Below are 13,146 nucleotides of genomic sequence, written 5' to 3'. Positions count from 1 at the left end.
GGTGAAAGGGCCTCATAAGTGGAATAGCCTAGGGCCTCTTTTCATCTAAATCCGGCCCTGGGCAGGGCACCTGCCAACACCTAATGTCTATTCCCAAAATAGCAATTATCCTTTGCCCCACATCTTTCCAATAGACATAAATTTGGGCACTCATATATCAAATGAGTCAAAGTTTCTGCTGACTCCTTACAAGACCAGTAAGAACTATTAGAATCTTTTCTACATTTTTTTTGTTTGTTTTAAGAGGCGTCTGCAGAAAACAATGAAAAAGGAAAAAAAAATTGACTGTGTAACTGATGCTGAAAAAGTGGAACGCGTACCATACAACCAAAAGGACTGCCACTGTGCAGCAGTTAGAGTGTCTTGCAAATCATATTCCCACGCTTGCTGAATCCCAAGAAAAACTTTCTTGGTTAAACATTGCATCCATTTATAATGTTCAAAACTTGGTACATTTACCCTTCCCAATTCCCTAACCTGCTGTTAACTTCCACAATGAATTCCTCGGAAGATGACCTTGCAAGAGGAATTTTGAAATAATACTTTCCAGAGGCTTATAAAAAGCTGCTGGAAAAGTAATGGCAACATACTTAAAACATAATACATTTTTTGGCATCAACACCATCTTGACAGTTTCCATTCTGCCTTACCTGGACAGGTACAGTGAAGACCATGCTCCTACCAACTCAAGTTTCAAGTTTATTTTGTATTTGATGAAATCGCTTTTTTCAGGGATAACAAAGCGATGAGCAATAAAAATTTTAAATGTGGGAGACAAACAATTTTTGGGGTGGACAGACATACATTCCATAAGAGGGAGATCGTTGAGGAGCTACAATTTGGTATAGGAAAGAGAACAAATAAGGATAATACAATAGAAGTTATATTAGATAAGAGCTTGCCTACTTCAAATGGAAATGGTAACTGAGCTAAAAAGGCAAATTAATTAATGGCATCCCTGTACAAGTAACTTTTTAATTTTGATTTAAACTTTTCGAGGGTCTTTTCTTCTCTTAATGGAGCTGGTAATAGGTTCCAAGTTTGGGAAGTGGTGACAGAGAAAAGTGTGTTAGGTCTAGTGTATATAATTTGTAAAGATGGAATAGTAAGTAGGTTTTTGTCCTATTTATAAGTTATTCTATGGTTGATAGGGAGCCAGTGCGCATTCTTTAATAACGGTGTATGACATGATCAATTTTTCTTTTACCTGTGATCATTTTTATTGTATATTGGTATTTTGTATTATTTGTAATCTTCTAATTTCCTTTTGTACAATGCTTTTATAAAGTGAATTGCAGTAATCCAATTTTGAAATGATTAACGAATGAATTGAAGTATTAAGTGAGGGGGCATCCCCAAAATTGGCTAGTTTCAATTCAAAAAATTGGCTCTTTCAATCATGCCTCAAAAACAAATTCCCCTGACTTTTATAAACCGACTATTAATCCCCTATACACCATCCAGATTGTTAAGATCTCAATCTCAACATCTACTTACAATACCCTCTCTTCGCCACATAAACTACGATACAACCCAATCTTCTGTCTTTTCAGTAACAGCTCCCACACTCTGGAACTCTATTCCAACATATATAAGAGAAGAAACCCAATTAAACCTCTTCAAATCTAAAATAAAAAACCTTCCTATTCACCGATGCTTTTGAAATCTGAAAACATTTCTTCTGGGCTAGCCCTGATTAAAACCTTAAAAACACAAACAACCCCCCCCCCCCTAAAAAAAAAAAATCCTTCCATTACTACTCAAACAAGATCCTCCCTTCCTATTGTACTTCCCTTAAATGTCTTGCTATTCTATGGGCTCCTTATACTAGCGTTTTTAGTGGTAGCATTTTTAGTGCGCGCTGCAGATTAGCGCGCGCTAACCCCCGCGCTACGTGGAAAAACTAACACCAGCTCAATGGAGGCGTTAGCGTCTAGTGTGCGTGGCATTGTAGCGCACACCAAGCGCACACTAAAACCGCTAATGCAGCTTAGTAAAAGGAGCCCTATATATTATATGGATTTTTCCCCCCTATCCTTCTATCTCCAATATGTTTGTAATGTCTTGTCCGTATAGTTTCCTATTATTAGTTTGTAATTCATGTTTTTCTTTGTTTTTACTATTTTATATTCTGTATACCGCTTAGAAGTACGATAAGCAGTATAACAAATTTTAAATAAACTATAACTATAAACTATAATATTTCTGTCAACAATATCCTCCAAGGTGTTACCATACCAGATGCCCAGATATTTAAAACAAAATGGCCTCCACTGCAATGGTTATTGTGCAATATCATTTATAGATACCGAGTTTGATTAAGGGAAACACGCTATTATATCCCAATTCACCCTATATCTGGAAAATTTGCCAAACTGATCAATAACTGCTAACAAGGAGGGAATGGATGCAACAAATCATCAAAATATAATGATGAGATGTATGGCATCTGCTTCTATGAGACAAACATGTTTTTTTTTGTTACATAGAACATTTTGGACCCCTGTTCGATTATAGAAATTAGATAGTTCAAAGTCTAATAGATGCTGGCACTATCATCTCGAAGTTGGGACATTGGATCATCTTTTGTACTATTGTCCCTTGATACTTAAATTTTGGAGATCCATCTGGGATCAAGTGAACAAAATATTGGAAAATCCAGAGGCATTGATGTACGATACCATCCTATTTGATACGTTAATGAGGACTAAAAGCCAAATATCTGCTTGGAATAACTAACTTCTCTTTATAATGACAGGGGTTGCCATACAACTTATTTTGAGGAACTGGAAAAACTGGGATCGATTAAATTATACTTTTTGGTGGGAATCTCTATGTCACACTTTTAAAATGGAACATATGGTGGCCATACAACAGGGATATTATAGGAAGTTTATGGATATTTGGGAACCATTAACAAAATTCTGTAAGGAGTAATTGTTGATTTTCCCCTTTTGATAATACACGTCCAGGGTGGATGGGTGGGAAGATTTTTTTTTAATTTTGAGTGCAAATTTTTGGATAAGTAGAAGGGGGGATGATATATGTATTTGTCATAGAATATAATTCTGATTGAATTTAAGTGCTGTTAAAGTGTAAATGATTGTATAATATGTTACACTTATTTTTGGCTTTAAAATGAATAAAGATTTACAGGTATATATATATATATTTGTAAATCTTTATCTAATATAATAAAGCCCTAAGCGCGCATGTGCACTCCCACCTGCGTGCTCCCGTTTTCCATGCACTGTAGGGACCAGCAGGTAGGCGTGCGCATGCGCGCGGCGGTGCGGAGCCTGTCGGCCGCGGCAGCTCTTGCCATCTGAAGGATAAAGCCAAGAAGCACGGAGCTGGAAGGGAGAGGAGCTGCTCTCCTCCCCTCCCCCAACGGACTTAAAACCCCCCAGAGATCGCTTCGGGTCCAGCAAGGGCTGCAGGTCCTGAAACCTTCTGATTCCAGCAGCGTCTGCAGCACTCTACAAACGCTGCTTCGGGGCCTTCTATTGCCCTGATTTGCTGGGCAGTAGAAGGCCCCGAAGCAGCGTGTGTAGAGTGCTGCAGACGCTGTTGGAATCAGAAGGTTTGTCGGGACCGCGGAAAGGGAAGGGGGATGGTAAGGGACTAAGGGAGCTGGCCAGACCGCGGGAAGGGAAAGGGAGGTAGGGGAAATGCTGCTGCTGCACAGGGAAGTGGTGTGGGGGGAAAGAAATGGAGGGGGAGGGAATGCTGCTGTGCCTGCTGCACAGGGAAGTGGTGGGAGAGAAATGGTGCTGCATAGTAGGCAGGGAGAGAGACAGATAGATAGAAAGAAAAGAAGAAAGACACAGGGGCAGGGAGAGACACAGAAAGACAGACAGACAAAGGGGGCCAGGGAGAGAGACAGACAGCGGGAGGGAGAGAGAGACAGAAATAAAGACACACATTCATATATTCTAGCACCTGTTAATGTAACGGGCTAAAATGCTAGTTCATATATATATAATACTTTAATCTCCAGCCCTAACAAATAATATCTACATTCTACATCTATTGACCAACTAAGGACCAATGCTAAAGGTTCCATAAACAGATTAAATAAAAGGAGTGAAAGGGTGTATCCCTGCCATGTGCCTCTAGATACAGAGAAGGCTTCTGACACCAACCCATTCACATACACACACGCCATTAGCTGGGAACATAACAAGCCAACTCCAGATACAAACATTGACCCAATACCAAATCATTCCATAACCTTAAACAAAAAATTCCATTCAACCCTGTCAAACACCTTCTCATCGTCCAAGGAGACTGCATTTATTTATTTAAAACATTTCTAAACCGCACCGCCTACTGTTCTGGGTGGCTCATAATCAACATACACAATATCTTCAATCATAACATCACACAATATTACAATACCCATTTTTGTTTGCGGCTCTGTTCGGGGCATAATAGGGCGGGGATGGGTGAAACTGGGCGGGTCTCGGGGTCCAGGTTTTCCAAATGGAAAATCTGGTAACCCTACCCAGGAATCCATGTATCTTGAGCACACATCAACTACATAAAAATGGAGTTCACAGCTGAAATAAAACATAAAGCACAAGAGGTGTCTGGCAGTCCAAACTCCCAGGATGTTGTTTGGGCTGAGACAGGAGTTCTTTCGGCACTGCCAATGTTTAGCAGTGGTAACCAGATAATTATTTGGTCAATTTATGACAGCTAAAAGGCTGTCTTAAGTTAACTTGGTAGCTATCCATGTATTGCAGGTGAATATCAGCGATACCCAGATAGGGGCTGATACCATATTGAGGTCTATTCGGTGTCAGGTCAAAAGCGCGCCGGGACAAAGGCGCACCCAGACAATTGAGCGCAGCGCGGGGGTGCGTGCCGCAGAAAATTACTGTTTTTAGGGCTCTGACGGGGGGGGCCGTGTACTTTACTTAATAGAGATCGCGCCGCGTTGTGGGGGGCATTGTGGGGGGTTGTAACCCCCTACATTTTAGTAAAAACTTCACTTTTTCCCTGTTTTTAGGGAAAAAGTTAAGTTTACAGTAAAATGTGGACGGTTACAACCCCCCAAACCCCCCCATAACGCCTGCGCGATCTCTATTAAGTAAACTGGGGGGGCTCCCCAACAAAACCCCCCGTCGGATCCCCTAAAAACTGTAATTTTCTTCGGCGCGCGCCTCCGTCTTGCGCTCAGTTGTTGGCGCGCGCCTTTGTCTTTCACGGGGTTGTCTATGAACCGGTCTATTCAGCCAGCAGCAGCCAGCATTTAAAGAAACGCTGACTGCAGACTGAATATTGCAACCTTTATTGTTAAGCGGGCTCAGAAAAGACAGGGATTATAAAGTGGTTTGGCTAGGATCACAGAAAAAAATTTATTGGTAGAAGGGAGCTTTGAACTCATAGCCCCCCAAATGATCTTCATTTGCAGTCCAGAAAAGATACATCAGACGTCATGTACACACCTCATTGCCAATGATGTCAATTTTATGCTGTACTTGGGGAACCCACTGTCGGATGATGGCAAACAGCTCTGGAATTGTGGTTTTGGGATCAAAGAGGATTTCTTGGCAAGCTGGATCATTAGGGTCAAAGAATGTGAATGCTGGGGGAGGAAAAAAACAAAACAAATTCAGGGTGCTTTCTTGATCTTTTTCATGATTTATTATCATAATTTTCCTGTAATTCTGACTATTTTATATGACTGATATATTCCAATTAAGGAGTCTAGGTTATGGATTGTTTTGGAGATGAACAGGCAGAATGGAGTGGGCCACTGGGGCCATGTCCCAACCAATATTTTGACCAATACAACATTCACAACTAGAAAGACAGACCCCCCCTCTTTTACAAAGGTACGCTAAGCGTTTTAACGCGCACTAAAAAGCTTAATGCACCTTTGTAAAAGAGGGGATGAAGTGGAGCCAGAGTGCTCTATCCAAATAGCTGTTGGACTGCCCCTGGAAATTATAATATCTCTGGTACACCTGCTGGGTCAGTAATGGACCAAAGTGAATGGCCCAATTTTCTTTTGTAATATCTTTTATCAAATTAGCATAAGCATTATTTAAAGATGATACAGTGCACAGGGTTTAGGACCACACAAGTCCCTTTGTCATATGTCAGAATGGCTTTCCCTTCCTATTTAAGGTGCAGAGCCACATCAGGAAGGAGAACGCATCTGTTACCATAATCCTTGGGAAGAGGTGCGGGTGCAGCATGGTGAACCACAGGCTTCTTCCTTCTCTCCAGAAGTGGGCTGTGAAATTCCAAAGGCCGTCGATCCTCCCCCACGGAAGCTTCAGCTGTGTCATCTTTAGTCATGGCTTGGAATTGCCCCTTTCAAGGAACAAAAGTTGGGTTAGATTCCTCTGAATCAGACATGAAAAGCCAACCACATTTCCAGAATCTTCAATTATTAGAAATTGTCTGCAGCAGAGTCTAAGCAACATGAGTAAATTTTATTTATTTATTTTCTATACTGTTCTCCCAGGGGAGCTCAGAACTGTTTACATTAATTTGTTCAGGTACTTAAACATTTATTCCTGTCTGTCCCAGTGAGCTTGCAATCTATCTAATGTATCTGGAGCAATGGGGGGATTAAGCGACTTGCCCAGGGTCACAAGGAGCAGCATGGGTTTGAACCCACAACCTCAGGATGCTAAGGCTGTAGCCACACTCTCTCCCTTTCTTCTCCCATAGTTTCAACCCTTGGTCAGTTGTGTATTTCCTGACAATGGTGACGTGTTGAAGACTATAGTTAAGTAGTGGTTCTATTGCCAACCATTCTCAATAGTATCTATTTTTGGCCTTATACAACATCACCAACTAGAAAATTTGGGACAGTTTGGTTAGATAGGCCCTCCGCACCAAAAGGATGTTCCACTGTCCTTGGTTGCAATAATGGTGGCTGGCCATGGTCTAAATCTATTCACTGGCCATGGTCAGTAATCAGAACCTAGATTTTATCAAACCATGATCAACCATAGCCAATCATGATAACCAACCCCTATCTCAGTATTATCAGATGATGAGTAACCACTCCTAAGGATTCTCAATAACTACAGTTGCATGTGTCATTGTCACCAGGATCAAAGTATTAATCTCAAATTTCTTAAAACGTTAATTAAATATTTATATACCACCTTTCCAATCAAAATAATCTCAGAACTGATGTTAAAGGGGAGCTCAAAGTAAACAGAGAAGGTGACCTGTGGTGCACAATATCTTTATTGTGGTCAAGATTCAACATGTAGGTGTTTTGGCCGTAAGGCCTGCCTCAGGAGTCTGAGCCTCAATGCAGTGTGCTATATCACAGTTTTTCTTCCTTATAAATGTAATAATCAGATCAAATGGTCAATTGGGAAAACAAAACGAACAAAATAACCAATGAAAAAGTGTGTAGACTGTGCCAAGCAGCATGTCAGTATCTCCAATGTTCTGAAGTGAAAGTCACGTACGTGTCTAGTCTTGACCACAATAAAGATATTGAGCACCACAGGTCGTCTTCTCTGTTTTCTTTGTACTTCTACCTTGACAAGGTAGGAGTTCCCATTTGGGTGTATTGTTAAAGGGGAGCTACCAGGGAAATGGTCCTGGGGCCCCAAGCCTGCCTGAAGCTGACACACTGTTGGTTGGCTTTTGGGTCCCCCTCCCAAATTCCTGTCTAGCACCAGCCTGATCCAAAGTAAATTACACATCAAAAACATATCAACATCAGCTGGAGTGGAGGATTGGCCTAGTGATTAGAGCTGTTTCCTTAGCACCCTGGGGCTACAGTCTCAATCCCATCCCCACTCCCTCAGCAAGTCACTTAACCCTCTATTGCCCCAGCTAACATATGAGGGTAATTTCATAAATAATGCACACTATTTTTTGTAATTTACATGTTTTATTTTTTTTCCAAGTATTTTTTTACAATCCTTCAATATAGTCTCCCTGCTTTGCAATGACCAAGTCCCAACGTCTGGAAAGCTTCATTATTCCATCCAAGACACCGTTTTTGTTCAGTTGCCGAATGGCTCGGATACCGGCATAAAAAAGCTCTTCTAGAGATGCAAAACGATGTCCACACAAAGATTGTTTCAACTTTGGAAAAAGGTCGAAGTCTGGTGGTCTCATGTCTGGACTGTAGGGAGCATGAGGTAACACCTCCCAGCCGTATTTGCATAGTTTTTAAATGACGACATTCCCTTTGTGCAGGCAAGCGTTGTCGTGAAGAATGAGTGACCCAGCCAAGAGCAACTGAGGTCGGGTTTTGTGCATTTTTCTGCACATTTTTTGCAAAACATCACAATAATACATTGCTGTGACACTTCTTCCACATGGAACTTTGTCTGTAATGATGATGCCTTCATGATCATAAGCAAAAATCATCATTTGTTTGACTTTTGATTGAGCTCATCAAAATTTTTTTGGCCATGGGGAAGATGGAACTCTCCACTCGTCATTGAAAACTACGTGAATATGGCTGGGAGGTATTACCTCATGCTCACTACAGTCCAGACATGAGTCTACCAGACTTCGATCTTTTTCCAAAGTTGAAACAACCTATGCATGGACATCGTTTTGCATTTCTGGAAGAGCTTTTTTCCGCCATTCAGCAACTGAACAAAAACGGGGTCTTGGATGCAATAATGAAGCTTCCAGGATGTTGGGACTCGGTCATTAAAAAGCAGGGAGACTATATTGAAAGATTGTAAAGAAATACTTGAAAAAAAAATAAAACCATGTAAATTTAAAAAAAGTAGTGTGCATTATTTATGAAATGACCCTCGTAGTTAGATTGTGAGCCCACAGGGACCGATAGAGAAAAACACTTAGAGTACCTGATCACCATTCAATGTAAACCACTGGTTGCCAGTGTATTTTCAAATTAATTTCTAAGTGATTCTGTTAGTTTTTTTTTTTAATTCACTCTGCTGAAGCTTTTAAAGCCTTACAGACCTACTAAAGTTTTAGGATCTAGTGAGGCAAATTTGTTGGCGGTACCAGGGATACAAGAAGTGAGACTGGAAGCGACCAAGAAAGAGGCTTTTTTTCTACGTAGGCCCAAAATTGTGGAATGCCCTTCCTCTCACAATTAAGCAAGAAATGTCTCTGAATCATTTTTTAAAAATCTGTAAAAGTTTATTTATTTCAAAAGGCGTTTAAATGCATAATTGAGGCTTGAACATGAAATGAAAGTAGGAAAGTGAAATCTAGGAGGCTTTATAGAGATTAATGATGACGACTGCTCGGGTGACTGTTAGGATGTTTGTTTTTTGGGCTTTGTGGGTGGTTTTACGGGTTGGGTCTTTCCTTTAATTTAATGGAGTTCCTGCATGAATTTACTATTATTGTAACTGTGGTATATCAAATAAAGGCACCTGTACCTGCCCACTTGGAATATAGAAGTGGCGTGTAAATGATAAAATAAAATTTAAAAAAATCAGCTTCTCTTAACCAAATAAATATGGCACCATTGTTCAGATTTTGCCATAAGGGATGGTGTGAATGGGAGAATAGTATGGGTGGAAGTATGTGGTCTTTGGATCAGTTGTTTTACAGATGAAAACATTTCTAAAAGTGTCACAGTTCAGAATTAAAAGGGGTAATTTTATAAGGGACCTGCATAGGCTCTTATAAAATAACTCTGGCGATATACAGTACATGCATAGAACATAAGAGCATAAATGCTGCCATATTGGGACAGACTAAAGGTCCAACAAGCCCAGTATCGTGTTTCCAACAGTGGCCAACCCACGTCCCTGGCATAAATCCAATGAGTAGCAACATTCCAGAGCTGAGATTGTGATGTCATAATGCCTCATTCCACCAATGCCTAAGAGCCAACCTCATCAGTGATGTCACAATGGCTTGATTATCTTATACTTGGCTCACATAAGAACATAAGAGCTGCCATACTAGGACAGACTGAAGGTCCATTAAGCCCAGAATCCTGTTTCCAACAGTGACCAATCCAGGCCACAAGTACCTGACAAGATCCTAAAGAGTAAAACAGATTTCATGCTGGCTTATTTTCCCAAGTTCTTTTTAATAACAGCTTATGAACTTTCAGAGCCAGATTCTGTAATTGTGCCTATTGCATGTCAATCACACTTAGGCGCCTATTACAGAATCGTGCATAGTGGCGCCTAATTTAAAACTTAGGTGCCTGTAATCTAAGCCAGGATTTTAAAGGCCTACATTATAGGCAACTAAGTCCTTTAGAGAATCACACCTAGTGGTGCCTAAGTCTTTCTCCACCCCTAAACAAGCCTACTTTTGTGTTAGTCACCAATAGGCGCCTATCTCTTGTGGAATCACATCTAAGAAGATAGGCGCCTATCTCTCAATTAATTTTTATGTGGTTTTTTTTTCAATTTGGGGCTTTTTAAAGCTCATAACTGAAGCCAATTTACTAATTAAGTTAGTCATCTATTTATTTGGGTGCCTATCATTAGGGTACATTTTATAGAATTTCCCCCTTCATCTAAAATCTGCAACAATAACTAGTTGAATATTACATTACATTAGGGATTTCTATTCCGCCATTACCTTGCAGTTCAAGGCGGATTACAAAAGAATTATCCAGGATGTATTACAACAAGAACTTACAAAAAAATAAATAAATAAAAATTGGTCATTTTCAAAGAGAGTAAGAAATGGGTAGGTTATTTGTTTGGGGTAGTTGGCTTTAGTGAGAGGTGGAGTTTGGAACTTGCGGTATTATTTCTTTTTTCAGAGTTTTCTTGAAGAGTATGGTCTTTATTTCTTTTCTAAAAGTCTTGTAGTCGAGGGATGCCGTCAGTAGATTGGCGATTTGGTTGTCTAGTTTGGCTGTTTGAGTGGCCAGGAGGCCATCATATAGTTTTTTCCGTTTGACCTCCTTAATTGGGGGGTATGAGAATGGGGCGTGAAACATGTGGAAAAATCTGCATAGTTGTCCCACAAAAGGACATGGCCTTTAAGAAAAAATGCTGGGAGGGCTGCCTACCTTCCCAGGTGTTGGTGAGGGACTGTTGCTCCTGTGGGGAGTAGTGCCTGCAGAACTTTCAGATTATTTCCTCCCTCGATCGGTGCCGGTTTCCAACAGGCACTATCGAGGTCAGAGAGTGACGTCAGCTGGGGCCTCTGATCTACAAAAGACGCTGTAGCTGCGGCTGCAGGGCGTGCCCTAAGGGGAGCGAGGAGCGAGGAGCTACACTTTTCCAGGTACTACTGTGGGGTTTCAAATTGTAAATAGCTTTGCACTTTCTTTCCCTGTAGTTGGTTATGGGGAAACAGAAAGTTAAACCCAAGAGTTCAATACCAGTAGTGTCTGGACCCATGGACCGTCATATACATTATTATAATCCATTGAAATGTCTATCCCACAAGGGGATTTACATACTGTCTCGGGAGCATCGCTAAGTCCCTTAGAGAGGACTCCTCCACCCCCACCTAAAGATTCCTGTGTTAATGGTACCGAAGTGGTTCCAGATGGGACTCATGAAGACACAGTTCATTAGGAATCTTCAACTCTTACATTTAAGTTTATGCCTCAGGTTTTATCATATACAGAAAAAGCTGTTGGACTGATGCCATCTGAGCCTCCACAGGATGTTTCCCTAAAGGACATTTGGCTCATTAATACTAGAGTAGAGGGGATGTTACAATCAGTTATAAAGCAACACGCAAAATTTTCTGGAGAGGTTGTTCAGATGTTTCAAAATGTTGATTCTAATTTAAATATTTTAGATAAGTGTCTGGTGGTTTCGGAGGCTCAAATCTCCACATTGAAGAATGTATCCATCTCTGCCATTAAAGATTCACAAGTAATGTATTCTAAAAGGGAACATATGGAGAATTTACTTTGTTCAAAGAATCTGAGATTGGTTAATTTCCCCAAAACACATCTTATTTCATCAGAAATTTTGTTTCGAAAATATCTAAAGGAAATTTTGGGACTTCCAAACTCAGATTCTTTACCTATTTCAAATTGTTATTATATCCCACAAAAGAAAAAAATAGGCTTAGAGAAAGGAGTGGATCAATTGGTATCAACGGATTTAAACCTTACTGAATTCTTAGAAGACTCACTTGACGCTATACAAAATCGGTCCACCCTATTAATTACCTGTTTTAAAGAGATGGATACGAGTCTAATTATGAAAACATATATCCAGAATAAGCAAGCAAAATTATGTGGTGTAATAGTACAAATATTTCCTGATGTGGCCAGATCCACCCAGATGAAAAGAAAACTATTTTTTTCATTAAAATCTAGAGTATTGGCTATTGGTGCCACATTTTATTTAAAATTTCCCTGCAAATGCCTAGTGCAATTGCAGGGAAAATAATATATTTTCTGGGATTCAATTCAATTGGAAAGCTTTTTAAATATGAAAGAACAACAAAAGGTTTAAATATCTGATTCTTTTTGAGGAGAAATAGTTAAGGTTACACTTAAATGTTTAGAAGAGATTTTCTCCTTTTTGAGGTTTATTTGTGGTTGACTATAAAATATATATTTTTGTTTCTGTATAGGGGAATTAATGTTCTTGTTTTCCTATATGAAAATTTTGTTTTTAAAAGTACTTAACCCTCCCTTAATGTGGGCTTGATGGAAGCAGTTTATGATGTAAAGATTAGAGAATGACACGGTGACAAAATTCATCACCGTCCCCGTCCCTGCGGATAACCGCGGGAAACCATCTTCATGTCATTCTTTAAGGAGAGAGGGAAGAATCAGAGTATGAATGGCCACAACCACTGACCCGCAAGCTTTGCTTTGAAGAATGCTGGTGTAGAAGGACAGAGGATGAAATAGACACTAGAAAATGACATGGGATTATTTCCCGCGGTTATCCGCGGGGACGGGAACGGTGATGAATTTTGTCACCGTGTCATTCTCTAGTAAAGATTTTCTCTTTGCTTGATTTTATTGAGGTTGTAAAGTTCCATTCCTTACTGTTCTGGATGTAGAACTGTTGTAAAAACTATAAAGGAAAAAAAAAAAGAAAAGAAAAAATGCTTAAAAAAACAATATTTTATCTCCTTCATGTAAGAATGTTGTCGGGATAAATTTTCCTATCACCCACTATCTCGCCTCTATAGAATGGTTGAAAATGGATGTTAAAGAAGTGCCATTGATGTCTTTTCAAACTTTGGTCATTAAAAGCTCTTATTCAGTGG

The 13,146-nt window shown here is 40.0% G+C and overlaps 1 protein-coding gene across 3 annotated transcripts in view; it reads right to left on the bottom strand.

The window, feature by feature from the left end:
• CLIP3 (CAP-Gly domain containing linker protein 3) overlaps positions 1 to 13,146 on the bottom strand; it is a 63,984-nt gene that overhangs the window by 40,742 nt on the left and 10,096 nt on the right. For all 3 annotated transcript variants that reach the window (XM_033956388.1, XM_033956385.1, XM_033956386.1), the window contains exons 2-3: positions 6,177 to 6,327; positions 5,454 to 5,593 (exon numbers count right to left, since the gene is read on the bottom strand). In XM_033956388.1, coding sequence (XP_033812279.1) covers positions 5,454 to 5,593; positions 6,177 to 6,312 — 276 coding nt within the window. In that variant the 5' untranslated portion in view covers positions 6,313 to 6,327. The remainder of the gene's footprint in view (positions 1 to 5,453; positions 5,594 to 6,176; positions 6,328 to 13,146) is intronic.

The sequence above is a fragment of the Geotrypetes seraphini genome, chromosome 8 (genome assembly GCF_902459505.1).
Source record: "Geotrypetes seraphini chromosome 8, aGeoSer1.1, whole genome shotgun sequence".
NCBI classification, from domain to species: Eukaryota; Metazoa; Chordata; class Amphibia; order Gymnophiona; family Dermophiidae; genus Geotrypetes; species Geotrypetes seraphini.
Note: the sequence above shows the minus strand (reverse complement) of the source record. Positions and strands in the feature narration are given on the sequence as shown.